Genomic DNA, 27,861 nt, shown 5'->3' on the forward strand with positions numbered 1-27,861 from the left:
GCCTTATTTCCCTTTCTACTTCTACAGCCCCCCGCCGCCGCAGCCGTCAAGGGCGTCCATGACGAGTTCATCCGCCAAGGTGGCGTTTGGTTTATTTACAATTTTGGTGATGCTCTTGACTTGACAGAGACGGAAAGAATAGCTCGAGTCGTCTTGAATCACGAGGACCTGCCTTTATTTCTCCCTACACTTGTTTTCTACTGGTTCATGTAGAGTGTAGAATGATATGCAATACAATTTCTTCACTTTTTTTCTTAAAAAAATTTTGTGCGTATTTGGTTCACCTTATAATCAGGTTGTGAAGATCGTTGTTCATTAAAATAATTTTTGGGCAAATGCGTAGTATAGCCAGCTTTCTAAAGTGACATGTTAAGTATTACAAAAAAATATAAAAATGATAACAAAAAATAAAGATGATGTAAGTGAAACATAACTCCGTTGGCCAAAGAAGAAAAAAGAAACATAACACTCCCTTGGCGTAAGAAAGTATAATCCTTTTCCATTTTGCTGCTTTACATCTTTTTCTTTGTCACGTTTTTTTTTCCTTGTTAATTTAGACTGAAAATGAATACTTCTCCGTAAATTACGACAGTTTAATTAATCTAGAGGTTGTGATTTTCAATCATACATTAATAAAATTTTTCAATCAATATGAGTGGCATGAAGTAACTAGAAAATACTCTTTGAATCCTGGTGCTCAAATCCCACGGGTGATTTTGGGTGATTTTAATGATCTACTCTACAACTCTGACAAGTTGGGTGGTAGGGTATGTGATTTGAATGACTTGAAAAATTTTCGCGAGTTTGTGAGTTCCTTGAATATGTTTGAAATTGAGCTAAAAAGAGGGCAGTTCACCTGGATTAACAAAAGGGATGGGGAAGCTTACATTATGGAAAAGCTTGATAGAGTGGTATGTAATATATGCTGGATTGATTCTTTTCCCAAGGCTCAAGGCTTTATATTGGAGGCTGTTGGCTCTGACCACTATCCTTTATTACTCTATTTTGCTTATGCTGAACCGAGAACACCCTGGAGATTCAGATTTGAATATTTTTGGGTTGATGATCTAGATTTCCTTCAACTGGTCCATAGGAATTGGTGTGGTAGTTGCTCTAGTAATGTGAACCTAGTGGAAGAATTGCAAGCAAACTTGTCTAGGATCCAGAAAACTCTTTCAGGTTGGAGCAAATTTAAATTTTCAAATTCAAAGAAGATCATTGAGGAGCTCCTTTCACAATTCAAGTTATGCTACGCAAAAGGTTGGGGACCGGATGAGGCTACTAGGGCCAAAGACATTACTAAGAGACTTGAACAATTGTGGGAAATGGAAGAAAAATATTGGGCTCAAATATCAAGGGTGCAATGGTTGAAGTGTGGGGATCGTAACACCCACTTCTTTCATCAAACGACTCTTCAAAGGAGACGGCGTAACAAAATACTTAGAATAAAGAATGAAAGTGGCATGTGGATAGACAATCAAGATGAGATTGGGAGCTCCTTTGCTGATTATTTTTGCTCTCTCTTTTGCTCTAGTAGACCCTGTGATTTTGAACTCATTTTGCAATTTGTGGAAAACATGGTCAATGAGGACATGAATGAGGAGGTTTTAAGAAGAGTTACCAATGAAGAGATCAAGGCTGCTGCCTTTCAGCTTGGAGGTTTGAAAGCTTCGGGCCTGGATGGTTTTTCTGGCGTGTTTTATTAGAAAGCATGGGATATTGTGGGAGATCAAATCTTTTATTTGGTGCAGAAGTTCTTCGAGCTTGGGTTCTCACTTGAAAAGCTAAATATTACTGATCTAGTACTTTTGCCAAAGGTGGACAGCCCTGAATTTATGTCACAATTTTGACCTATTGGGTTGTGCAACTTTTCTTACAAGATTTTCTCCAAGGTTCTCACTAATAGGATGAAGGGTATGTTAAACTCGATTATCTCAGCCAACCAGCATGCTTTTGTCCCTGGTAGACTTATTTTTGACAATATCTTAATCACGCATAAAGCCTTCCATTATTTGACCATTAAAAGTGGGGATAAGGCTAAAATGGCTATCAAATTGGACATGAATAAAGCATATGATAGAGTGGAATGGGACTTCCTTAGGGCGATGCTCCTTGGCATGGGATTTAATCCTCCATGGGTTGAGAGAATCTACACTTGCATCTGTTCAGTATAGTTCAATCTTCTGCTATCAGGTCGGATTGTGGCTAATGTTCAACCACAAAGAGGGTTAAGACAAGGTGATCCTTTATCTCCTTACCTTTTCATCATGGTGGCTGATGTCCTCTCAAGGCTTAAGAACTCTGATTACTCAGATTTTGGGTGCAGTAGAAGCGGAGGATCCAGGGAAGTATCTTGGTCTACCAATTCTATGGAAGAGATCTAAAACTGAAGCACTTTGTTTTGTCAAAGATAAGGTGCGAATGAAAGTACAAGGTTGGAAAAGAAACCTTTTATTTTTTGTTGGTAAAGAAGTAATGATAAAAGCAGTTGCAAGTGCTATCCCAGTATTCCGTATGGCTTGTTTCTTATTTCTTTTAGCCACATGCAAAGATCTGGACAGCATTCTTGCTAGATTTTGGTGGGGGCAACAAGGAGATAATAATAGGATAAATTGGGTTTGTTGGAGTGCACTTGTTGACTCAAAACAAGATGGTGGATTGGGTTTTAGAGACTTCCATTGGTTTAATGTTGCTTTATTAGCAAAACAGGGCTGGCGTCTTCTATGTGAACCTCAGGAATTGTGCGTAAGGGTCATCAAGGGTGTGTATTTCCCAAAAGGAAATTTTTTAAATGCTGTTAAAGGGGGAAGAGCTTCGTGGGCCTGGACTAGCTTGCTTGAAGGGAGTGCGATGCTAAAGGATTTGGTCTGTTTTTTGATTGGGGATGGCCTTAGCACTCATATCTGGGGGGATCCGTGGATCGCATCTCTACACCTATTTAAACTTACTTCTGTTGCACGATCTACTAAGGCCAAAGGATGGTTAGTTGCTGATATAATTGAGAATCAAGGTTGGAACTTAGCAAAAATTCGCCCCTTTATTACCAAGGATGAAGAGAGGGAAATCCTGAAAATTCTACTTCCTTCCAGATCAAGAGGTGACATGGCAGCTTGGACTACCTCTAAATCTGGTGTTTATTCTGTTAAAGCAGGTTATAGCTGGATCAAAAGTAAAAATCCTGAGGTACTAAAGAGACCTTGCAGCTCCAGGGCTGTGGATAGACGCACATGGAAGGAAATATGGAAGCTAAAGGTCCCTGCTGAAATAAAATTCTTCCTTTGGAAGGTGATAAAAGGTGCAGTTCTCACTCGTGAGGCCCTGTGGAAGAGGAAGTGTGTAAGTTCTCCTATTTGCTCCCTATGTAATTGCATGCCTGAAACTCTTGATCATGTTTTGCTTATCTATGATAGAACTTTGGTTGTTTGGTTTAGTAGTAGTTTGGGTTTGAGAATTGATGAAAGTAATCTTAGTCGCATTGATGTCTGGCTCTTGAATCTACTAAGTAATGATGAATGGTTAGATAAAGCTAAGGCCCTTGCTGCCTGTTTGCTTTGGCAAATCTGGAAGGCACGATGCTGTTTTATTTTTGAACAAAAATCATATGACCCTATGAGTATTATTCAGATAGCAACTATCTTAATTGAATCTTTCTAGGATGCAAATGGGTGGTCCCAGGTAGCCTTGAATGAGCAAAGCTTTGATAGCCGTACAATTAAGGCTTCTAATGCCCTTTATTGATGGGTGGTCTGGAGTGACAATAAACTGTGATAGTGCATTTGATATTTCTTCAAAGTCAACAGGTATAGGTTTGGTGGCTAGAGGCTCCACGGGGGAAGTGCTTTGTCTTACAAGAGATTTTGTGGAAGCCAACTCTCCTTTTATGGCTGAAGCTCTTGCTCTGTACTGGGACATTTCTTGGTGCTGTGATATTGTCTTTGATAATATTCAGTGTGTATCTGATTGTCTCTCACTAATTTAGTCTGTTAATCAGGCTAAACAATGCCCGGAATGGGGATGTCTAAATCTGGTGGAGGAAACACGTAATCTTGGTAAAGCTCTAAGATCTTGCATCTTTGTGTGGATCCCAAGACATCGCAATTTAGCTGCTGATTGGTGCGCTCGAGCAGCTCTGAGAGAGAAGTGCTTGAAAAATTGGGTTTCTAAACCCCCTTCTTCTCTGGCAAAAATCCTAGCTGATGAGTCTCATACTATTGGGAACATGGATACATGATTTTCAATCTGTTTGTTTTGTTTTTTATCTTTTGTTTGTTCTGTTTCTTTTCTTTGTTGGCCTTTTGTTGGCCTGTTATTTTGTTTAGTGTTTTTATGCGTTCCCTTGGTGCTGTTCCAACTGTGTGAGCTCTGCTCTTTTGGAATGAAATTTCAGTTTATCACCAAAAAAAAAAAAGAAGAAGTAACTGGAAAATTGTTGGGGGGAAAAAAGAAGTAACTGGAAAATAAAAAATTTATTCTAGACCACGGCCTTTAATTTGAGCCTTGTAGGGCTCATCTCAATCTCAACCCATAGTTTTTGAGGTTAGAAAAGAAAAATCGTTTTGCGAGTTATTATGAAAATGGACTTCAACAAAGTTGGCAACCCATGTCAAATTTCCTCTGTCCATACTCTCAATATATTTTTGGTGCCTTCAATTTCATGCTCCAACCAGCAGAAGTTAGGTCTAACAGAAAGGATTAGTCCTTCACAATATGACGAACCAAGATTCGACTCTCCGCTAGGAAAGGTGCCCACATTTAGTGTCCGACAGTACCTCAAATAGGATTGCCTCCAATCAGAGGATACCTATGCTCTAGCAACCAAAAAAAACATTTTCATGCTCCATTATATATTTGTAATTTACATGTAAGTCCCTGAATTTGATGGGCTTGTTTGGTTATCACTTGTAAGATGTCTAAAGTTCTTCTGAAAAGTCCTTGTTGATCATTATAGCGTATATTTTCAAGTAAAATACTTTTAAAAGGTACATATATTCGTATAGAAGCAAAAATTTCTTGTTTCTAAAAAGTGTGCTTTATTTTTGGCAAACTAACTTTTACTTTTACTTTTGAAAACCGCACATGCATTGCTACTAGTAGATCACTTGGAGAATATGTTATAAATTTTTAAATTTGACTCATACTTACTCATAAACATCATATGATAACTTGAAAGAAAATTTCAGTTTAACCCTAAATCTTTTCTACAATTTAGCATGTTTTGGCACAATTTTTCCAAAAGACTTATTAATAAGAAGTCAAATCCAGAGGATCTATTACTGATTAATTTGCTCACCTCAAATTTGATATTTATACGTAATTTTTCCTTATATTTAATATTTAGTCTTCTTATTATATGAGCATGTGCATGCCAACTTATCTCTCACACTTGCATACACATGAAACTCCTCCGTGCTGCGCAGTTTCAGAACCAGATGGAACAAGCACTTTGCCTTCAAAAATCAAAATACAAACACAAAAAGAAAGAAAAAGAAAAGGAGAGGAAGGAACGAGACAGAGAGAGAGAGAGAAGTAGACATACTAAGAGCCTTATAGTTTAGTAGCATAAAAACTTTGTAAAAGTAAGAGGTTGCAGGTTTGATCTTGTCTATAACTTAAAGACCTTAGTACGTGATATAATTAAAAAGAAGAGGCAGTCAGTATAATACTGATCATACTGGTATCAAGTTCAACACGTTCCTTAAAAATGCTTTCTACTTTGTACTTAGCCACCATGAGAGACCTCCATTCAATGCTCGCCAATGTCGATGCTTTTAAATAACTTTTTTTTTTATTGCAGTGAATTATTTCTCTCTCTCAGATTCATCCATGCATATATGTGTATCACAAAGAGTTAAGACACGCACACAAAAACACTACTGAGGCTCAATGTTGACGCAAAATGGGTAGCAGAGTTAGATAGAGTGGTGAGCCTCCATGTGCTGCTTGAAAGGTCTCTGCACCAAACCAAGCTTTAGCACACAGCCTCATGACTAGCTTAGTTTAATTTGTGTTTCAAATTAGTGTACGTGCGACGACCCGTTGGTTGAGTCAGATCAGATTAGGATCACCATTTTAATGGCTGTCAATTATTGCTTCCTGTTGTAACCCTCAGAAGCAAAGAAATGAGGAGCTTGATATTTCTGGTACTCACCTTCAGGTTCAGGATACTGAGTTATAAATTTATTATTATAAAGATTTGATAAATGAAGAGGGGTTGCTTTTATTTTGGCGTTTGTTTTGGCATTTATTGGAATACAGAAAGGACAGAGGCCGACGATGCCAGAAAGCAAATTATGAATGGTCTCCACGGAAGAGACAAACACAGCTAATTGTGAGCAAAGCAAAGATTATTATGAAGCTGCACACCTAAACTACTCCCCTTAAATACGCCTCCCAATCATTCATCACTATTAATTCAAAGGCGAATTCAATGCATATTAATCTTATGGGTTATTAGCCATATTTGTGTTATTATTTAATTAGCTTTTAAATATATTAAAAGATGCAAAACTCTGTTGAGGAAAGATGCTGTAAAATCAATGTGTATAATGACTTGATAATCTTATTTGAAGATGCGTGTTTGAATGGTTACTTTTGATTATGCTATTACAGAAGCCAATGACTATACTGATTATTAGGCTCCTCATATGGACACTAATATATTTGTGAATATTTATTCTGGGGTCTCCAGAATGTGATTTATTTTCCCTTGAGCAACAAATTGTTTAAAGGGACATCCATGGTTTGGACAGGTTCCCATGCTCACTTTTGAGAGGGAAATAAAATATTCGAGCCTGTTCTGTAATAATTGCAAAGGAAGCTAAAGATGATCTCATCTGACGCCATAATTCTCAAAACTTGCAAAAAATGTATGAGTTACTATGTCATATTAAAAATATCTCAATGAAGATCATTTGAAACAAATGATGACAATATCAGTGTCAACTCTTAACTTCATGAGTGACAAAAATTACTCAAACAGTGTCACGAATTTAAGATCATACTACCTCCGGTTCTAAATATAAGCTCTTATATTTAAAATTAAAGGTAATACTTAATTTTTCGTCTCTTGCTGCGTACTGTACCTATTGTATCTTATGCAATCATGTAAAAAATTGAGATAGGAGAGAATAGAAAAAAAACAATTTAGTAAAATGATGACATCACTTAGATATATAGTAGTGGTCCTGTAATTTTGCATATGGAGTTTACAATATAAGTATGCACCCGATTAGTTTGGTCACATGTTTTTAAGGATACCGGAAGCATGCCGGATATATTATAGAACACTCATATCCAAATTTGTTTATCATGAAAAGTAATGCTGCTACTATAATAATGACCCCTCACTGTTTTTGGCCCCGTAAAGTAAATCCAAGGCCATTCGTCAACAATAGTACTGTATATGCATCTTCTTGGAGATTGGTTCCTGTCTTTCTCAATTTTATATACTTCATCTTCAAATCATTGTTCTGTGATTTTTCAACCAAATCTGCCAAAAAGAATTTTAACAGAATATATGTAAAAAGAAGAAGACAGAGAGGAAAAGTCTTGAATGAGCCGCAAATCAGAGTCAAAGGATGTGATAACAAATCAGCAGATAGGATTGATTTCATTGATTCATAAGCCAAAAAGGGTTAGAGAAGAATTTTACAGTTACTTTGTTTTCTTTATTCATTGTTTGTCTTCCCCAACATGATCAATTTTGAAAATGACTTCTCAACCCCGTCCCTTCTTGTTTAAAGTTACACATCCTTAAAACCGACTTATATATATATATATATATATGCTCCCAGCAAAATTTGAATGATCCATGTTACTTTTATTGCTTTAATTGATTTGTTAATTTATATTCTAATATGAAGAAAAAAATCAAGTATAACACATAAAAGAAGAATCAAACGGTGCTTGAACTCAAAGTTTATGTTACGGGTGAGGTAAGAGTTCTTCGATTAGGATTTATATGAATAAAATAAAATACAATTTGTTTTTTTTTTTTTTTTGGAAAAATATTAGGAAAACATTCATCAACTAGGACCTGCAGGAACTCATTAGATATGCATCGTTGACCTAAAACCTAATTCGGCTAGCATGCTAATTAAAAGTCCACCATAAACTTTTTAATGCAGAAAAGGTTTCCAAGTCAAACCAGCGGGAAATATGAAATTTCATGTTCCCTCCGTCTTCCATTTCATCTTTCCATATTTCTCATTCACATAGTTTCAAACATCTTACTTGCAGATACTATCATTTTCACCCATTCAACCCCAAAAAAAATGACCCTTTCGGAACCGAATACACATTCCAGTTTCACCTAACTCAACAAACCAGCCCACGATTCTAATTCTACCTTCTGGCTTGTGTTCAATGTTAATCCCTTGCTGTCCTTTTAAGCGACGATAACTTTTCTAAGCATAGTGGAGCAAATGAAACATGGGATAGAAGATAACAATGGGGATAAATGTAATAAAGGCCACTGCTATATTACCAAAATTGGATCTGAATCATTTCTTACAATTCTTAGTGAGATACATAGGCGGCACCAAACAAAGTCAGTGAACTAAAAATATGAAGCTATCCCAGGCTAATCACACAGAGTAAGAAGGCAGACATTGAATATTGATAGATACACTTGGATTGTTAAAGTGAGTGCATCCTAGAAGGAAAAGAGCTAGTATTTCTCATGGTTCTAACTAAGCATAAACGGATCCATATGAGAGAGCCATCAATAGAACTGCTGCTTGCTCTTCCTCCCCCAGCTTCTTCCTCTGCATCAAAACCTCCCCTCCCAACGCCATTAACCTTTGCTTCAAACTGTCCCCAATCTTGCTGCTTCCATTGTTGTTGTTAGTACTGTTTCTCTTTCCTTTCTTCTCCTCGATGCTTCCCTTGTTCAAACCCAGAATCGCTCTCTTCTTCTTCCTGCTTTTGATCCCACAAGCGTTGCACAGTGACTGCAGGGAAAAAAGGAAACATTTAGAAACAGATCAAAGATGAATACCATTCATCGATCCATAACATAACCCTAATCGCTGAGATCGAGCTCACCTTAGGCCCAGCCGGACCGCCTCGCCAGAGAGGTGTCTTGCTGGTGCCGCAATCGGCGCACGTCTTCTTAGGCTCGTTCATTGCTGGGCTCTCTTCCGACGAAGCCCCATTTGGATTCCTCGCATTAGCGCCGTCGGCTTCCGATCCCTGCATCACAACACAAAATCAACTCGATCAGCTGTTATTGTTCTGCAATCCAACACAAGGGACCAAATCCGCTCGAGAAAAGGACAGGATCACTCACTTTGCCGCTCGGATCCACCATTTCCGAGATGAGAAAACCGCAGGTGAAAAGTAATGATTGCGGAAAGGGGTGGGGGATGAGGTATTGGATCAGGATCGGGGGGAAAGAGCAGGAAACAGAGCAAGAGTGAAGAGAGGAATCTGTGAAGCGACGAGGAATGAATGAGGGTGAGAGTGATAAGAAGGGAGTGGCTCTACGAAAGGAAAAGGAAAACCGACATGCAGTGAGAGTGAGGAGGAGGAGGAGATGTGAGCGTGCGGACTCCAAAACGAGAGAAGTGGAACCGACGCCGCAGGCAGGTCTAAAGGACCAAAGCTTTTATGCAAGCGGGAGGAGAAACCCCAAACCAGATGATGTGAAATGACGATAGTGCCCATCTGAAGCATCGCCCACCAAACAGATCCTGCTTACCTCAGATGAACAACATGAGGCGCCGCTTAAGACAGAGGGTGTGGTGTGGGGAGAGCATTCAAAACGGAGCTGCCGTCAAGGGTTAGCGATATTAAAATATTTATATATTATTTGTTTAAAAAAATAATATTTAAAATAAAAAAATCAAGTTTACTCACCGAATGGGGTATTTCATATATATATAAATATAGTCATATGTAATTTAATAAACCAGAGTCATTAAAGCACAAATCTGATGAAATGATGAGGCCTGATGAAAAATTATAAGTTTTAATAACCAAACTCATCAAATGATCAATCCGTTGAGTGTTAATATGGGCGAGAGGTTGGATTATTTGCTGTTAATAATAGTAATAAATAAGAAGGGAGAGGTGTTTGTTTTGTTTTTTGGGAGCCTTTATTGTACTGCAAAATTTGGCGTTTGTAAGCGAAGATTTTTATTTATTTATGTTGTTGGAGTGCAGATTGCCATCTCCCTGTCTCTCTGTCTCTCTAACCTTTTCATTGGTCAACCAAACATCCCTCTTCTGGCTTCCTTCCCTGTTCTCCCTTGTATTTTTTTATCATTAAATAATTCGCCCTTTTTATTATTAATAATGGCATTCCCCCCCCCCCCTTACGCTTGCATTTTCTCTGTGTCATCACTTTTCTTGCCCAAATGCCTCAGAATAATGTGTTTTGTTTGCCACTTTGAGTTTATGGAAATGGGAGTACACTAAACAAATACACCGAGTCAGTATTCTGTTGTCAGTTCTTAGTCTTGTGTAAAGGTAAAGCATGACCAAACCAGATAAGAGGAATAATAATAAAACTTTAGGACTTCAGAATTTTAAAATGTCTATTAAGGGTTTTTCAATTAGTGGGTTGAAAGGAAATAATGACGGTAATTATGCATGGGTGATTACACAAAGATACGAGGTCACGTGGAATGCTATGATGGGTTTAGGGTTTATAATGGTAATAATGGAGTGGAGAAGTGATGAGGCAAACTGCAAACCGCATGTCCACCCTGCCACAAAAACATTCATCGATGTTTAAATTGGTTTTTTAGAATTGTTTTTAAAAAGTTTAAAATAAACATATGAGAAGAGTTTTGTCTTGATTTACGTATAAATATTTTTTAAAATGTTTTTGAGGAATCTCAACTACTCCCTAAAACCTACTTTTCTTGTCATGAAAGCACATTCTATTTGTTTGTTGATTTTTCAGCAATTGCCACTCTTATCGTCTCAACATCTAAAATTAAGATAATCCTGTTTTACATTTTGTTTAAAAATTTAAAGTTACAGTTGAAGGTAACAAAATTTATGCTACCTTATTATTTTTTAATGATAATTTTGCCATATCAAGATAACAAATCTCACGAGGAAATTTTATTGGTAGTTAGACATAAAAGTACATATGGCTACTAATGTCACCTCTCCTAAAAATACCTTGCCTTACATCTTTCATCTTTCCTACCAAATCAATTCCCTTTCCTTGATTCTACGCATATTTTTAAAGATGGAGTAATCAAGAGTTGACCTGGCATGGCTACAAATATATGATATTTAATATAAGAGTCACATAAATAACTTGCGAATATTAAAAAAATTACTTAATTAGTTATCAATAACAAATATGTATTAGTTTTTTTAAATTACTATTTTTAATCATATGCATTAGAACCATTTTGAAATGAAAACTTTCTTAATATGTGCAAACAAAGAAAATATTTTAGAAAAAAATATATTATAATTTTGAGAGATAAAGTGAAGTAAGATGAAGTTAGAATTAAAACAAACCTCTTCTTTAGCTTCACTATTTAGGATTGGAAGTGATATTTCTAAAGATGAACCAATTCTTCAATAATTATATCCGCAAACACTTAATACTCTGGAAATTAAAGAGAACACAGATTGATTTTTGAAGAAGATATGAGGTTCAATTTTTTTGTCCACGTCAAATTGTTAAGATACCCAAAATTCCACATTGGATTTGTTAGAGTGATATGGCAAGTGATTAAGAAAAAACAGTAAGGTGGTGTACACTATCAATTTTAGTTGCAGTTTTAGTCGTAGGGAAATTTTTAGTCAAAATATGAAATATGAAGATTCTCATGTTAAAGTCTTCAAGGTTATGTATATTTTAAACTTACATTAATTTTCAAAATTTTCCATCAAACACAAAATTAAATTAAAATTTTAATGATATAAGTAAGTTAGAGTGAAAATGGCATTGTTATCCTTATCAAGTTTCTGAAATTATGATTTGTCTATAATTGAGAGATAATTAGACACATTTGTTTATATTACATTAAATTTGAAAATAAATGTATAATTAAAAGTTTGTGAATATCATAAATCATTTTTAATTTTATATTTTATATTGCACATTGATTAAAGAGAGTTCTATTTTTTCAATTTCATTTTTCATGCCGTGTATCCTCCGTAGTTGTGAAAGCCTGATCATGACAGATTTGGTTACAGAGTACATCATGGAGTTTCAGATTGGCTGGGGCTTCATGGACCATTCATCAGCATGTACTTTGAAATCATTTATTGATTAAAAAAATGTGTGTTCATGTTTTTAAAATGTTACTACCTCCGGTCCTTAATATAAGACCCCGTTTGACTTTTAGTTTGGTCCTAATTATAAGACCCCAATCCATTTTGTCTCTCATATTTATGCATTTTTTTCCAAGATAGTCTTTCTAATAATGATGGTTCTAACCAACACTTAATTAGCAAGGATATTTTAGGAATGACAACACTTATTTGTTACAAATAACTAACTTAACTTACTTCCTTAATCTCCTCAAATTAGTCAACTGGGTCTTATAATTAGGACCGGAGGTAGTATTATAGTTATTTATACTGAAAACTGTCTCCTAATGAATATTTCTTCAAAATACGTGGATATTATATAATTAAGCCTAATTTATAATGCAGTTCGAGGCTTGAGGGTACATTGGTTTTATTCAGGCCACAATGGCATTTCTAATTTTGACTATGGGCCAATTTTGTTTTATTCAAAAGGCCATGATTGCAAGAGTAATTCAGATTGAAAGTTTTTTGTTTTTTAACGAATGATGGACCCAGACACACTATTACTTTAAGTTATTGATCTATGAAAGTGTTGGGAGAGCTAGGATTTTAGTTTAGAATTAGGCTAGCCAAATTCCAGAATTGTATGTATGTGTTGGAGTATAAAAATATCATCCGAATATAAACGGTCTTTGTCTTTTTTGTTGTCAATAAGAATAATCTCTGGAATATTTATTCAGCTTTTGCCTTTATACCAAGTAATATGGTTTGGTAGTTGTCTCATCAAAATTTCTCAATATAATATATCACCAGTTTTAGTTCATGGTTAAGGGAGCTTCACAAAGATGGTCTCACGCTGCACATGCACGCAAGATGAAATTTATTCTCCCAATCCAGTCGTTCAGGAAATTCACAATTCTGTTTCCTTTTCAGCTCTGGCTTTCTCTGGCAGCGATTTATTAAAGCTCAATGCATCCATTTCCTCTGCTCCTTGCAACTCTGCGATTCAACTACAATAGAGATGGAATGATCATTCTAATCCACAAGTAAGAGCGCTTTAGGCATATTTACTGTCATTTCATAATTTGTGGCCATGATTTTCTAGTTCAACAATTCATATGGGGGGGGGGGGGAAAAAAAGGAGTTGCAAGTAATAATCTTTTTCTTCTGCAATGCCTCTGTGGTGTACTTTGTTGGTTACATAAATATGGTTTTCCACTAGCATCAACAGGGGATTGATTGGCTATTTTGTGCATTAAGAATCAATTCCTCCAACTCATTCGCTCCAAAGGGGCTCTGCAAACTAATGCTGGCCAAGATGTTCTCCACCTTTTGTAAACATTTTCAACTACTACGATTAGGATCGTTTTACTTTCTGATTTTTATCATTTTATTCAGTTCTGTAAACTTGAATCTTGTAAACTCTCATTTTGCTTCGAAAAAAGTATAAAATATCAAGAATGCGGGAATCAGAAGGGCCCTGAAGATGAGGCCAGGACCTGCAAAGAAGCAGAAATTGAAGATGAGGACGAAGATGGAGAAAGGAGTCATGTGATGTACAGCACAAGGAGGAAGAAAAGAAAGGGATAGCACCACAGAAAGAGACTTTAAATATTTACTCCTACAATATGTGGTGATGGCATGAAAATGGAAGCTCCCGCTACCCTTGTGCATATGTACCAGCGACAAGGGACCACGCCCTAACTTCCACCCCTTTCCTTTTCCTCATTTTAATTGCACCCTATAATATCAACCTTGTCGATCTTTGTTTTGTTTTGTTTTTTTTTTTTTGTAATTTGGGGAAATGCCCCGTTCCTTGTGATATTTTCGACCTTCCCGTTAATTGAATATTTTCAGCATTCATACAATTTTAACTTGTAAAATCTTGATATTCCGGTACGAGGACACATGATGACATATGGAAATAGGATTCATACGCATACAAGCTAACCCGCAATCATACAAGCAAGGGACCCTTAAATCCAACTAAGCCACTGATGGTGTTAACCTTGCTTGCCAACAGTTGCATCGACATACCATATTTTCATCGCGCATTCTACAAGACTTGTCTCACCCACAAATTAAGAACCAAGAACTAAGAGCCTTTAGGCGTCTCGATTATAACGTACCAACACTCAATCCTTGATATAAAATCAAATTTGAAATTCAAACTGCAAACTAAATATTATACTAAAGATTGAAGGTAGTAAGGAAAAAATAAATTACAATAAATCAATCACGAAAAGAAAACGTGCCCCGCGTTCACTTTGCATCTCGCTTTATTTATTTAGTTGAGCGGCATTTTCACGGAAATGTCCAAATTGACCTAAGGATCCGTAGCTTAGAGACTGGTATTACCGGACTATGTTCATCCAGCCTGCACTTCAACATGGTTATTTATATTGCTTTGATATTAGACCATAGCGTAATGTTCCAGTTCACTCGCTATCAGCTTATTTTAAATTCCAGGTACTAGTGCGAAACGACTGAAGTCTGAAGCAAAAGCTCGGCAGTGCCCAGCAAGATAGTACGCACAAAAATAGCACTAATTCCTTGGAATACACTATAAGCAGTTTTTAAATACTATACGCAACCAAATTTTGAAACACTGACTCAGCAGAAATTACCAATACGATAACTAAGACTCTTAAAAAAAGACTCAGAGCCGCACTCAAGAAAACCTTCCCATTGCCACATAATCCGGGTCCCTGCTAATGCAACATATAACCTCCTGGAAACTTTCTCCCAGGCATATATAGTTAATACAACAAACACCGCTGACTAGGTCATTATGCTGCCACCGACCCCGACGACCCCCTCCCTTTCTTCCTTATTTGGACATGGCAGTGTAGACTGACCCACCCACCCCCTGCACCTCATTAGACCACGGACACAAGACCAGACTGAAACCTCACACCATGAGGTAAGATGACCCGACCCCGACTCGACCCCAACAGCCACCCCAGAATCAACCCCTTCTCCATCTGACTAAGTCCCTGCAATTGTTGCGATCAGATTCAGATAATACTGCTGATAATTAAACCATACGACCAACGCAGAAGTTAAGTGTCATGCAGAGCATTTACCCTCTCCTGAACAGGCCTTCAACTGAAGTTGAATCCACCAGATGGGACTGAATTCTCACTGCCTCCAAAATTGAAAGTAGTTTGAGCACCATCTCCTGAAGGCAGCGTCTCGTCCTCTTCTTCCAACCAGTATGTCTCGAGGATTTTTACAGCTTTCTCATATATTTCATTGTTGTCATGACTCTGCAGGTTTTCAATCTTCTCCAATCCCTCAGCATCATCTATCATTTGCGCGTACAAGTTGACATCTCCAGTATTACCTAGGCTCTTCTCTGCCTCCCCAACCTTCAGAATATTCTCTAGGCCTTCTAAACAGACAGTGACAATTCTTGGATCCGGGCAAATAAGCAGATCACATAGCGGCTTTATGCACCCTTGACTCACCAAGTACCTTGTAATCACCGAAGAGCAAGTCAATATCATAAAATCAAAGCAAAATGCCCATGCAGCATAACCAACAAAACAGGCATCACATACTTTATCTGCTCGTGAGTACCACCAGATGTAGCATTTGAGATTGCCCATGCAGCTTCCTTTTTTATATCAAACTCAGCATTTTGAAGGAGATTGACAAGTGGAGCAATCAGACCGGCTTCAATAACAGCCTATGAGTTATAAAAATTAAAACTCCAGTGAGCTTTTTCAATATATAAATCAAGAGAATAACTCATACTTAATAATCAGAAACAAACAAAAACTCATCCAAGACAGCATGAAGGTATCTGGCAGCTACTTAACATAATAATTTCTACAAATGTTCACTATAAATTTTTATTCAGTCAAAATACCTCGTAGTCTACAAAAAATATAATCATGTGAGGTCCAGGGAGGACCAAAAAACCATCATCATTCTCTTCAGTTGGCAAACTTCAAGACTAAAGATTGTACAAAAGTAGAACCTTTTCCACCAGATCACCAAGCATTTGTTGCGCCCCACGTTTGTTAGTACAACAAGGGGCTTCCACTAAATATTTCACAAGCAGTCTATTCATCATAAAAGCTCAATTTCTCAAAATGAAATCTCAAGTACATATGAAACTTCTTTTTACCAAGAGGGAAACAAACCACAGAAAAATCACTTTCCTTTTTTAAAAGCAAGGATATCAAAGAAAGAAATTTCTTAACACGAACTTCAAATATTTAGCAATAATCGCCTCACCTGTATTTGCTCTCTGTTTCCAGCAGTAATGTTTGATATGGTCCAGCAGGCTTCTTTCTTGATGCTTTTCTTATGATTATGTGTCAACAGGCTCAAAAGGCATGGCAGTGCACCGTGATTAATAATACTCTAGCAATTAAAAAAAGAAGGGTCAAATCAAACTTATGAAATTCCAAATATAGAAACAGAAGACCATATAACTCAATAACGTCATTGAAGCAGAAAACCATGGCCAACCGTATATCTTAATGACGCAAGACAGGATAAGATATTTATTTAAAGGATACAACGACTCATTTTAACAAATTTATAACTCATCCTGCGCCCCCCCCCCCCAAAAAAAAAAGATTCCAAGTTTAGATGCTTAAAAACTAAACACTGGGCCAAAACCAACCACCTGTACAAATAAAGTTAATCTGATTTTAAACATTTTACGCAGACGGCTAAATTACCATGACATTACAGCTTCAGAGTATGCTGAATCCACTCATATCACCTACTCCTTACCAGACATCCCTCTGTTCCCATGCAAAGTTATGCTCTCTTTCTGTTTCAGTATGATGCCTTTTATCATGGCTAGACTTCTAGCACTTTTGTATCACGTTTTGTTAAGATTTGGGCTCAGTCTTTCTAAGGCAGACAAAAGTTAAGCCAGCAGCCCAGGAGTCAATCAGGCCAAGCATGGCCTTCATAAAGGTTTCAGACTAGATAATGAGCTTCTGAATCGACATTAAGCTGGTTCACTCAATTTGCCGTTAATTTTACTTTAAAAATGGCTGAAAACTTGAGTTTACCCCTTTCATGTACAGTGTAGTTCAGTGCCTATGAGCACCTACAACTATTTCCACAATTCATACTAATACAAAACCAACTCTACTCTCAAGGAACCTTAAATATCATCATATTTTAATCTTATTCCTACTCAGGCGGAGCTCAACTGCCCAAGTTCCTCGATATGTTAATGTCAATATTGATGCTCAGCTGCTGAGAAAGTTGCAACATGACAAAGCGGCATAGAATCGCACAGAATTAAAGTACGCCCATTTAACAGAATACATGTATCAAGTAATTATGAAGATTTGACAAGCCCTTACCTGAGTCTGAATATCATCTCCAGTCACAATATTTCCCACTGTGCGAAGAGCAGGGATAAGAACTGAAGGAGCTGGATGCCTGAAAAAGCATGTGACCAATTTTATTGCTATGTCAACAAACCATCAAAGCAATAAAGTCTATGTGAAGTACAATTAATACTCACAGAAGGAGCTGCACTAATCGGCCACAAACGCCTGCTTCAATAACTGCTTGGATTTTGTCGTTTGTTCCATCAGATAGATATGAAAGTGCCCAGCATGCATCAGTCAGGACTTCTTCATCATTGGAAAAAACCAAACGCTCTAAAGCAGGAAGTGCTGGCTTCACCTGCCCACCAAATTTACAGTATAAAGTGAATGCCAAACAGGACTTGAACAAGATTTATGTTACAGCTACAATTACCAGGTTGAGTTGGGGGTCGTTATAATGATAAATGGGAAACAATCACCTGCTCAAATGGGGGTTGTGGCTTGCCCCTACAAAAATTGGATAGTGTCCACGTGGCATTTCTCAACATTGAAAGCTTTGCATGCTCATTCAACTGGGCCAATAAGGGGCCTAAAGCACCATGACTGAGAACAAGATCACGGCACCTAGGGGAGTCACCGGCAACATTTCCCAATGCCCACACTGCCTGCAAGTTTAGAAATTATGTGTTCATAAGAGTTCAATAAACATACAAAAAAGACAATTGTTGTAAAGCCATATTCAAATTCAAATATCAATATACCTGCTCTCGAACATCATCACTTGGAGAACTGAGTAGCTTAACGAATATTGGGACTGCCCCGTGATCAATTACCACTTTGGTGTTCTCAGATGTTCCAGATGCTATATTAGTAAGAGCCCATGCAGCCTCAAACTAAACACATACAAGTGATACACACACACACACACATATCATTAGAAAGCATAACAAACTTTACACATACTAAGGATTTAAAAGAATACCACAGGATACGGAGTCAAGGAAATTCAAACCTGCAGTTGAGGGAAATCTTCCCTAACTAGAAACTCGACAACAAAACGCGGCACAACACCAGATTGGATAACTTCCTCAATTGGAGGGCTCCGCTCTATGGCAGAAACGGGGAAAATACAGTCTCGAATTACTATAAAAGCTTTGTCACATAGAAACAGCGAGGAATATTAGCGTAGACAGAATCCAGAGTTACCAATAGAAAGCAGTTTTCGAAATTGTGTAGTCGCCTCCAGCTGCAGATTGCTGTCATCCGACCAAACACCAGCAACCATGGAAGGAAGACTCTCCAACTGCAAATAGGAATTGACGTAAGAATTGACCAACAGTTATCAGCCTATTACATTGCCTAACAGATCAAACCTTGTCAACGTGTGCGATTCAACCAAAGAGACAAATATTAAGCACAGAACGTTTATCATATCAAAATGATCATCCCAGAATCTCATACATACAGATCCCGATCAAGCCCTAATTTCTACCAAGCAACATAGGCCATTCAAATGCCTATGCTATTGAATAGAAATGGAGATGCGAAGGGGAAACCTTTTTCTCAACAGTTGAAGCCTGAATAGGAGTGGCGAATTGCTGCTGAGCTTGCAGGCCTTCGCGACGCTTCTTCTGCAGACTCTCTTCGCGCTTGCTCTTACGGATCTCGACCATGTTATCTTCTCTTCTTCGGCGGCCCTCATCGGCGTCCACCGCCACCTTGTAGCGGTTGCGGCGAACCTCAGTTCTAGCATTCGGCCGGAGCGACATCGTTTTACCGTGAAAGCTCGATTAGAACCCTAGCAGCAATCAGCGTATATATATACGCAGAGTAACTAGGAATTCAAAGATCGAGGAATGGAAAACGAAGAAAAACCCTAGATTTTGGATTGAGAAGAGGCAACTGCAACAGCAAACACTGATTTGCGAGCGAGCACTGCCTCCGATTTTTTGAGCAAATTTAAAATTAAATAGCACTGTAGGTCGCGTCGGTTCGGATCTCGCCTGGATGGGTCGGGTCGTAGATCATCATTAATGACGATGATGATTGGATTTACCTGTATGGACGGTACGGGTCACGACGATCTGTTTGTTGTTTGGGAGATTATTTGCTGGATCCGACCTGCATCATATTATATTCTTTCTAGCCGCGTACCGCTTTCTTTTTAATGAATAGTACCATCTTGTTTTGGAATATACACCATTTTTTTGTTATTTTCATGGCTGGTAAAAAATACAATTATATTGTTTACTTAAATTACAGCTTAATAATAACCTAGTTTTAGCCCCAAAAAATGAGGACCATAGCTTAAAAATTTACATAAATTGCAAAAAGTTATAAAATAACAAATTCTATATGAAATAATTTGTTGTTTTTTGGGTTAATATAATTTTTTATTCCTCAAATTTATCTTCTTCATTTTGGTTTTTAGTTCTCTAAGTTTCAAATTATGATTTAGGTCTCTCAAAGTAGGGGTGTTCACGGGACGATCGGGACCGGGACAGGCCCGTCCCGGTTCTCTTCCTGATGAACAGTAACGGGACAGATTTTCTGTCCGTGTCCCGGCCCGTTCCCGGATTGTCCCGGTCCCGTCGGGACGGGACGGATCCGGGACGTCCCGAAATGATTTTTTTTAAATTTTTTTAATTTTTTTTAATTTTTTTAATTTTTTTTAAAAAATCTAATTTTTTAGATTATATTTTTTTGAGCTTAAATCTTATAAAACATCTTTTTATTTTGTTTGGCACCTTAAACAAAAGCTCAAAATATTACATATAATAGTTATTAGAAACTCTAAACAAAGCTTTTAACACAATAAAAACTTGCTAAAAATTCTATTCATCAATAATCTCAATCATTAACAAATATAAAAACTCTAAATAATATATCCATAGTTCCATACAATAGTCTCAAATCTTAAAAAAATATGAAAAAAATGATATTATATAAAAAATTAAAAAAATTATTTTTTTTTAAAAAGGAACCGAGACGGGACGACCCCGTCCGTGTCCCGTCCCGTCCCGGCCCTTTTTTTCCCGTCCTAGTTTGTCCCGTCCCGAAAAATTCGGGACGGATCCGTCCCGTCCCAATCAGACCGGACCGAAACGGGCCGACCGGACGGGCGGTCTTGACACCCCTACTCAAAAGGCAAAATGGTTTAGGTTTTTATTAGATTATAGGGACTAATGTTATAAATGAAAAGAATTTGATGGATTAAATTTGTAGTTTGAAATTTGAAAAATCAAAACCAAAATGAGAGTAAACTTAAAAGATTTAAAATTATATTAACCCTTGTGATTTTATATGCATAAGGATAATAATTGTAAAAGGTAAGTTGTTATTAAATAATTCTAAGAACTAACAAACTGTTGGTTGACATGATAAACAGTTTCACTTTTTGTACAAAGGAAAATGTAAGTTTGAATTTTGAAAAACCACTTATTGGGAGAATTTTAACCATAATTTTTTAACCTGACAAAGATTAGTCTCAAATCAAAAATGACTTGAGGATGCTTTGAGTTATTAAAAAAACAAAAAAATTTTGACACATGGGTGCATGGGATGATAATTTTGGAATTAAACAGTGTTGTTTAAATTTTTAATAATACATACGATTAACAAATTTAAAATTTAATGATATCATTTTAACTGCATGGACAAAGCATAAGCTTAAAATTCAGATTTAAAATACTTTAAAGTGATTTATCTGCTACCAGAATTTGCTGGAAATTTTTTTTCCTAGTTGACTTGCTTTTAATTTTCTTCGTCCTCAAGGAGAGTGGGAAAAACCAGGTTGTAAGGAACCTCTTACGAGTATATCGGCAGCTGAGAAGCGTGATGATTAAGGACGTTGAATGAAGGGTTTGGGCCGTGGGCCTTTTCGTTTCGCTAATGGGCTTCTGGGCCTTTGGTGAGTTTTTCACCCCCGTTTGAGTGGGTGAGTGGAAGGTCAGTTCTTGTCAGATTTTTCCAAAAACCAGGTAAAGAATATCTCTTGCACGCGAATGTAAAGATTCTTTCTCAGCATTCCATTACTTTTCCCGGAAAAGCTCTCTCAAGAAATTGAGCAAACAAGTACATTGGCGGCACTAACAAGAAATATGAACACGGAGACTGAATATAACACAGAACAAAGATAAAGCTCCAAGTATTTACAGTATTCTGGTGGTTTTGTTAAAAGGGGTGGGAAACACAGACAAAAGATAATCATTGGTGTGATTCTCTATTGTGGTGGTGGGTATGGGATTTTTCCCGAGGCATAGTTGAAATGGGCATGAGTAGGGTTCTGGGAGATGTTGCAGGAGAAGAATAAAGCGCAGATGTCTCCAGAACTTGTCGCCTAACATTCTCTTGTTCCAGACAAATTTTCTGGGCACGAACAGCAGTTAAATATAAAGCAGCTGCGAGCAAAACTGTGGTCAAGGATAAAACTCCAGCTGCTGCAAACAAACCCTGTTTGATCACAAGGCATGTAGTTCTGGGATTATTCCAGTTTCTGAGATGCCCGGATTCTACACTCACTCCTGCAAGTAATAGGATCTCCCCAACCGCAAAACATATCCTGCAATATATAGGGATAGTGATTATAGAGAATATTTCAACTGTTTCTGATTTGTTTTGAATATCTAAGCATATCTTAGATTGGGATTCAAAGGGGAAATTGATTACGGCTGATCTTATACCAGGTTGAGACGAAGAGGAAACCAGCTTGGCACGTTAGAAGCCTTGCGGAAGAAGAAGAATCAGCCTCCCATGAAATCAAAGCTGGTGACTTACTAACAGCAATCATCAAGTAAGCATGCTCCATAACTACGGCTATTGCTAGACCAACAAAAGCACAAGAAGCGCATAGCAATGGCACTTTTCCACTATCACTGTATACACATTCTGAGTTCTTCCCTCCCTTTTCTTCTCCTCTATATATTGCCTGCAATATCACATAAACTCACCAAATCAATTTCTGGTATAACTCAATGACTAAAATAATATCTCAAGCGTCACATTGTGTTTGATACAGATACCAGGCAATTGTATGTTATAATACTGGTACACTTTAGCCATGTTTTCAATGCGTCTAACGCATGAACTAGATAACATCAAATTTCAACTTGCATATGAATAAATTCCTCAAATTATATTTCATCATGCCACAGTAGTATCATTCACAGCATATTGTGTCCCATAAGGGTATGTCGGTTGCGAAACTTGATTGTACCTTCACATATACAATTTACTACAGATGCGAAACACAAAATAGCTCTAAGAATACGGCAACATAAGAAGAAGAAGCAGAAGCAGAAATTGTACCTCTGAACGCGTGGTTTCTGCTACGAGACAGAGAGTGAAGCAGATGAAGCCCAAAAGGATTGTCAAAACCACGAGGAAGGCGCCGGTTTTACTTCTCAAATCGATCCTGCCATGGCTAGGTTCAAGATCAGCATGCGTAACCGCCATTTTGCGAGGCATGTTGGAGTCAAAATAGAAGTGGTAAGAGCATAGGAAGATGAAGAAGAAGAGGGAATCAAGGGCATTTAATTAAGTTATGCTCATAAGAATATGGAGAAAGAAGGAATTGGAGTTTCAGAATTGCTTGGGGTAAAGTTGCTTGGGATCAAAGATTCTAGGTTCTAGGGAATTTATGCTAAGCATTCACACAAGGGAATCGTTGCTTCGCACAAAAAGTGCGCCTTCGAAGATATATTTGATGATAATGGTCAATTGTTTGCGCTTGTCTACCCAGCAACACGTGTGCCTTTATGCTTGCCTTTCAGTTTATTTAGTTATATGTAAGCGTTAATGGAATTGCTTTCAACCCACCTTCAAAATATGAAAACAATCTTAGGTGATCTTATTATATATTTTATGATCATATGATCCTGCAGCGCATTTTTGGTGGTATGATCAAATCTTTCTGGAGAAAGAAAGAAAGAAAGGGAATGAATTCTCTGCTTGGGATTTGGGGCAAAGCAAATATAAAAGATGGACGGTTTATAATTATTCATTGGGGCTTAATAGTTAATATTCTTTGTTCAAGCGTTGAAAGATAATGCTGTGCGGAGCATAACTACAAATTCCAAAAAGTGCTTTCCTAATAGCCACCTAATGATTGACACTGACATGTGTGGAAGTATATATAGGAGGGTAGTTATGCTCTTAGAATAACGAGTATGGTTTATCTGCTGTATTGCATATAATATATGAAAAAATAGGTATAACAATTAAATTTTAGGTATATTATTTTTATATTATTATCTCTTCTATCATATTATAACGCTGGTACACAAAATTTAATCTCTTGATGCATTGTCCCAGTGGCAACAAATCCCTTATATGGGAGGGATTGTACGTTGAATTACACGTCTGATTTAGGCCTCTTTCAATTTGAAAAGGGGAAAAAAAGATGGGCTTCCTTGTTCAAATATAAAAGCACCCTTTTGATTATGAGATCAGCTCCCAATAAAAGCACAAACTTTGCACTGCCTACGTATGACTGATTCAACGGAGCCAATCAAAGTAAAGATTATTCTTTCTTGACGATAAAAAGAACTTTGTCTCCAGGTGAAAGTTTTCACAGCCTCTCAAAGTTTCAGATAATGAATGGACAATCTACAAAGCATCCGACCTGTAAAAATGCTGGAGAGAGATCACATTTGTGGATCGTATGTGTAAAATAGAAAATGCCACAAGTGCATACATATAACTTTCTTCATATGTAAGGCAGCCGAAAAACTTATTCCCCGAGTTATGAATGAACCTTTTTTTTCTTTTTTTAACAAGTGATTCCTTGTGCATCCCAAAAGTTGGCTCGTCCTGGGAACCCACTTGTTCCCTTCATATATTCCCTTTGAATGCCTATGGTCTGTAATCAATGAGGGGAATATATCTCCAGAAACCACCTTAAAAGCTGACAAATCCCCAGCTTTTCTCTTATACCACTGGTTCATCAGAGTTCATCTGAGTCATAGTTTCTTCAAGATCTAGCTGGTTCTGCATCTTCAAAAGAAAAAGAAATGGCTTCCGAGAAGAACAGCTCAAGAGGGTTTGAAAGTAGCGGTGGTGGTACAGTAACATGAAGCAAGGAATCTCTTTGGAAGAAGCATCCCACACAAATGGCACAGCCAAATCCAATATGGGGAAGGAATTGGCACGACGAGCTCTTTTGAGGTCTCATCAACGTCGTAATGGAAGAAGGAAAGCTGCAAATAACAGCGTCAAATCGTTGCCAAGCAGGTTGAGCAAAGTTTCGCTGGCAGATGACTCGGGAGAATGAAGTCCTGTAGGTATGGGGCACAACTCACAATTTATAGTTTTCACAAAGGCAAGCAAATTGCCACTTATGGCCATTATGGAAGTTTAAAGTAAGATTTATTTTCTACTGCCTTTGTCGCCAGTCAGATTGTCAAACTTTACATTCATGGACAGTTGTCAGGCTTTGGTTATAATAGTTTATGTGATAGAGATGACAGACACAACCAAACAACTTTCTGAATGTTTTAGAGCACATTTTCCCCCTTAAAAAAAGTTATTGATCGCAGCTCCACAGAGGTGCCAGGTGAGAGGTCTAGAAATAAAAGGCCTCTCGCAAATCATTGGTCTGAACTAATCCTATAGATTATCACACTTTCAGAAAATTAAATGTGATCAAAATTTATGAAAGGCAGTTGTTAATTGTCGCAGAGCAGAGGAATATTTGACATAATCCTTATTGTCAAGATTAGAAAATTGCGACTGAATTAGAAAATTGCAAAACCAGAACTAGTTATCAGTTTGATTAAAAAATTGAAATATATGCCAATCACACACAACGAGTAATCTATATCCAATTTCAGATATCGCGAGACAATAAATTATCGATCATTCAATCAATTTCCAATCCAAAAGTACAGGGAAAACATTGTATGCAGCAGGTAATCAATTACCACTTAGCATATTTAGATAAACACATGGCCCAGGACGCCATCCACGGAGCATTTTATGTTACCTAAAACTTCATTTCCAGACTTGGATTCACAATTCACGATATTCATGATTACAACTGGAGGTCCGAAGCTCAATGAGAACCTGCAATTCTTATTCTTGGTTAAGGAAATGCGTGTGAATAACACATCTATCTATTCCGGTGAATAAGCGATTGTGAATGATCATGAAGGTAACCAGAATTGCGCTAGTATTTTGCTCACACATGATAATTAGCATTACTAATCTTTTTTTTTTTTTGGCCAGCGCATTACTAATCAAATTTGCAAGAGCTAAAGCACAGAAAAAGAATAATGAAAATTGGTATAAATAATGCACTAGCTTTGTACATGTGATATCTCTTCCCCTCACCCTACGAGTAACCTAGTGCATCTTCGTTCAAATTATCACCAGCCATCGTCGAGCAATCGGATGCATCGTGTCCATATTGCCCACACAACGGCCCTGACATGTGCTTTCGCTTCCTACTTATATCAATTCCATCTCTTGCCCTTCTCTCCTTTAGTTTTTCCTAAAGTGATAGAATCATGGGGATTTGCAACTGTAAAACCATGAATTATACCATCAGCATCATCCACCTCCGGCAGAATCAATGAATCTGATTGATAATTATAGGCAATGTCATTCACCCCGTGTGTGTTGACCTAGGAAGGGTTTTGATACGTGATAAAACCATGGAGATTTGCTCGCAAGCAGCACCAAAGCGTTCCTCTGTTTCAATGGATTCCATGACAAGCGTTGAAGCCATGGATTCCAAAAGTTGTATTCTTTCAGAATGATCCCTGGAAATTGTACCCTCGGAAGGGGTTAGCAGAAGATGAACAGGTACTACGCCAACGGGAAGGTACATACTGGTCAGGAATGTGAAAACAGTTGTTATTTGACATGACTCTTAATATATGCCTGCATAAGATGCCAGAAAACTCAAACAGACGGCAGCTGCAGCTCATGTGTTCTTGGCAAGGAACCCAAAATACTTTGCACCCTCCATCCATCTGAGTGTGGTGTCTGACCTGAAAGCAACCTTCATCAACCAGAAAGGATGCATATTGTGGTGCCAAAACTAGCTCATCCTGCAGTTTATTAAAGGCATAAGGAGTAAGCATTGTGGCAGCATGGGATTCAATAGGTGAACCAGTTTTGAGGCACACTTTCTGCAGCTTTCGTTGCATCTTTTGCTTTGACCCAGCCCGGTCATTAAATTCGACAATACCAGCAACCTGCAAAAATTGACATTTAAATACGGCATCGAGTATAAATAATTATTAATTAGTTAATAGTTAATATGAAAATATAAAGGACTTTACCAAAAATAATAAAGAAACGAATTATGTATCACATACATGCTCTACAAAGCGATCTAGTTGTGATTGGGCACCCAAGAACCGTTGGATGAAAGCATTGATGGACTCCGATTGACTAGTGCCAGTCAATCCTGCAAAGAAGTAGCACCTCAAGAATGGTAAGGCCCAAAATGTCCTTAATGAGTATAGGCTAACAATGTGCTTATTTGCATGGAGTCCATATTTATCAACCATTTGCCCCCAGCCTTCCTCAAAATCTTCCACCAGTTCCAAATTGTAGAGCCGATGGAACTCAGCTTTCCACTCATCATAATGTGATCCAAGAAGTACAGAGAACCAGTCAGAGAATTTGGCAATAATGTGCCATATGCAAAAGGCATGTTTGGTTCCAGGCATTTCAACAGCAATGGCTTCTTTGAGCCACATGTTATGATCCGTTAACATGGTTTGTGGAGCCTTTCCTTCGATGAAGCTTAATAATGCCTGTGTATTTTGTCAATTAGAAGAAATTAAAAAAAAGGGTCAAATGGTGTGTACATAGCAAATAACTCAAGCCTGCAATAGATAACAGGAGAACTCCACAAGGTTCATATTACCTTCAGAGCCCACGAAAAAGACTGAATATTTTCATCCCGCAGAAGAGCACAACCAAAGAAACAAGACATTCCATGATTGTCCACTCCAAGCCAAATCCCCAACAACATGTCATAGGCATCCAGACGGTGTGTTGTATCAAAAACCACAGCATCTCCGAATGACTCGTACAATTGAATAGATGAGGCATACGACCAGGCAATATGCTCTAGCCTGTTATTACTATCAATCTTAAACTCATACTTGAAGTTGTGATTTTCATCTTTCAATCTCTTGCACATAGCAATAAGATCAATAGCATCATTGTCTCTATCAACATTTCTAAATGACTGCAACAAGTTTCTCACATCAATCTCTGTGAAAGGTAAACAACCAAGTTTGATGCCTTCTCAAGTCCATCAATCTTACATTTGCCTCACTGACATCCCAGCTTTAGCAAACATGCATATACG

General features: G+C 37.6%; 3 protein-coding genes and 1 pseudogene across 3 annotated transcripts; all 4 read right to left on the reverse strand.

The window, feature by feature from the left end:
- Positions 1-8,458: 8,458 nt before the first annotated feature.
- Positions 8,459-9,622, reverse strand: LOC114744681 (GATA transcription factor 16). The gene is made up of 3 exons (XM_028932847.1): positions 9,290-9,622; positions 9,046-9,192; positions 8,459-8,951 (listed from the first exon to the last, which is right to left on the reverse strand). Exons 1-3 carry the CDS (start codon positions 9,308-9,310, stop codon positions 8,691-8,693), a joined length of 429 nt encoding a protein of 142 aa, XP_028788680.1. The 5' UTR covers positions 9,311-9,622; the 3' UTR covers positions 8,459-8,690.
- A 5,104-nt stretch (positions 9,623-14,726) lies between these two features.
- LOC114744680 (importin subunit alpha-2-like) lies at positions 14,727-19,339 on the reverse strand. Its single transcript, XM_028932846.1, has 11 exons — positions 19,091-19,339; positions 18,741-18,837; positions 18,547-18,641; positions 18,296-18,427; positions 18,014-18,199; positions 17,729-17,892; positions 17,565-17,643; positions 16,471-16,599; positions 15,789-15,916; positions 15,312-15,702; positions 14,727-15,221 (listed from the first exon to the last, which is right to left on the reverse strand). The coding sequence occupies exons 1-10, from the start codon at positions 19,301-19,303 to the stop codon at positions 15,330-15,332; spliced, it is 1,596 nt and encodes a 531-aa protein (XP_028788679.1). The 5' UTR covers positions 19,304-19,339; the 3' UTR covers positions 14,727-15,221; positions 15,312-15,329.
- Positions 19,340-21,554: 2,215 nt separating this feature from the next.
- LOC114744677 (uncharacterized) lies at positions 21,555-23,000 on the reverse strand. Its single transcript, XM_028932844.1, has 3 exons — positions 22,842-23,000; positions 22,217-22,461; positions 21,555-22,095 (listed from the first exon to the last, which is right to left on the reverse strand). Exons 1-3 carry the CDS (start codon positions 22,998-23,000, stop codon positions 21,741-21,743), a joined length of 759 nt encoding a protein of 252 aa, XP_028788677.1. The 3' UTR covers positions 21,555-21,740.
- A 2,793-nt stretch (positions 23,001-25,793) lies between these two features.
- On the reverse strand, positions 25,794-27,789 carry LOC114744682 (protein FAR1-RELATED SEQUENCE 11-like; annotated as a pseudogene).
- Between the last annotated feature and the right edge of the window lie 72 nt (positions 27,790-27,861).

The sequence above is a fragment of the Neltuma alba genome, unplaced genomic scaffold (assembly GCF_004799145.2).
Source record: "Neltuma alba isolate B1F8T4 unplaced genomic scaffold, ASM479914v2 tig00004431_pilon, whole genome shotgun sequence".
In the NCBI taxonomy this organism is placed as follows: domain Eukaryota; kingdom Viridiplantae; phylum Streptophyta; class Magnoliopsida; order Fabales; family Fabaceae; genus Neltuma; species Neltuma alba.

Excerpts from the sequence above, each read along its gene's own strand:
- LOC114744681 (XM_028932847.1), bottom strand. The coding sequence starts at position 9,310 with ATGGTGGATCCGAGCGGCAAA. Across the intron at positions 9,193-9,289 it reads TGGTGGATCCGAGCGGCAAA|GGATCGGAAGCCGACGGCGC; the intron begins GTGAGTGATCCT and ends GTTGTGATGCAG. Across the intron at positions 8,952-9,045 it reads GCGGTCCGGCTGGGCCTAAG|TCACTGTGCAACGCTTGTGG; the intron begins GTGAGCTCGATC and ends TTTTCCCTGCAG.
- LOC114744680 (XM_028932846.1), bottom strand. The coding sequence starts at position 19,303 with ATGTCGCTCCGGCCGAATGCTAGAACTGAGGTTCGCCGCAACCGCTAC. Across the intron at positions 18,838-19,090 it reads CTTCAACTGTTGAGAAAAAG|TTGGAGAGTCTTCCTTCCAT; the intron begins GTTTCCCCTTCG and ends TCCTATTTGCAG. Across the intron at positions 18,200-18,295 it reads GTGATGATGTTCGAGAGCAG|GCAGTGTGGGCATTGGGAAA; the intron begins GTATATTGATAT and ends CTAAACTTGCAG.
- LOC114744677 (XM_028932844.1), bottom strand. The coding sequence starts at position 23,000 with ATGCCTCGCAAAATGGCGGTTACGCATGCTGATCTTGAACCTAGCCAT. Across the intron at positions 22,462-22,841 it reads CAGAAACCACGCGTTCAGAG|GCAATATATAGAGGAGAAGA; the intron begins GTACAATTTCTG and ends GTGATATTGCAG. Across the intron at positions 22,096-22,216 it reads TTCCTCTTCGTCTCAACCTG|GATATGTTTTGCGGTTGGGG; the intron begins GTATAAGATCAG and ends TATATATTGCAG.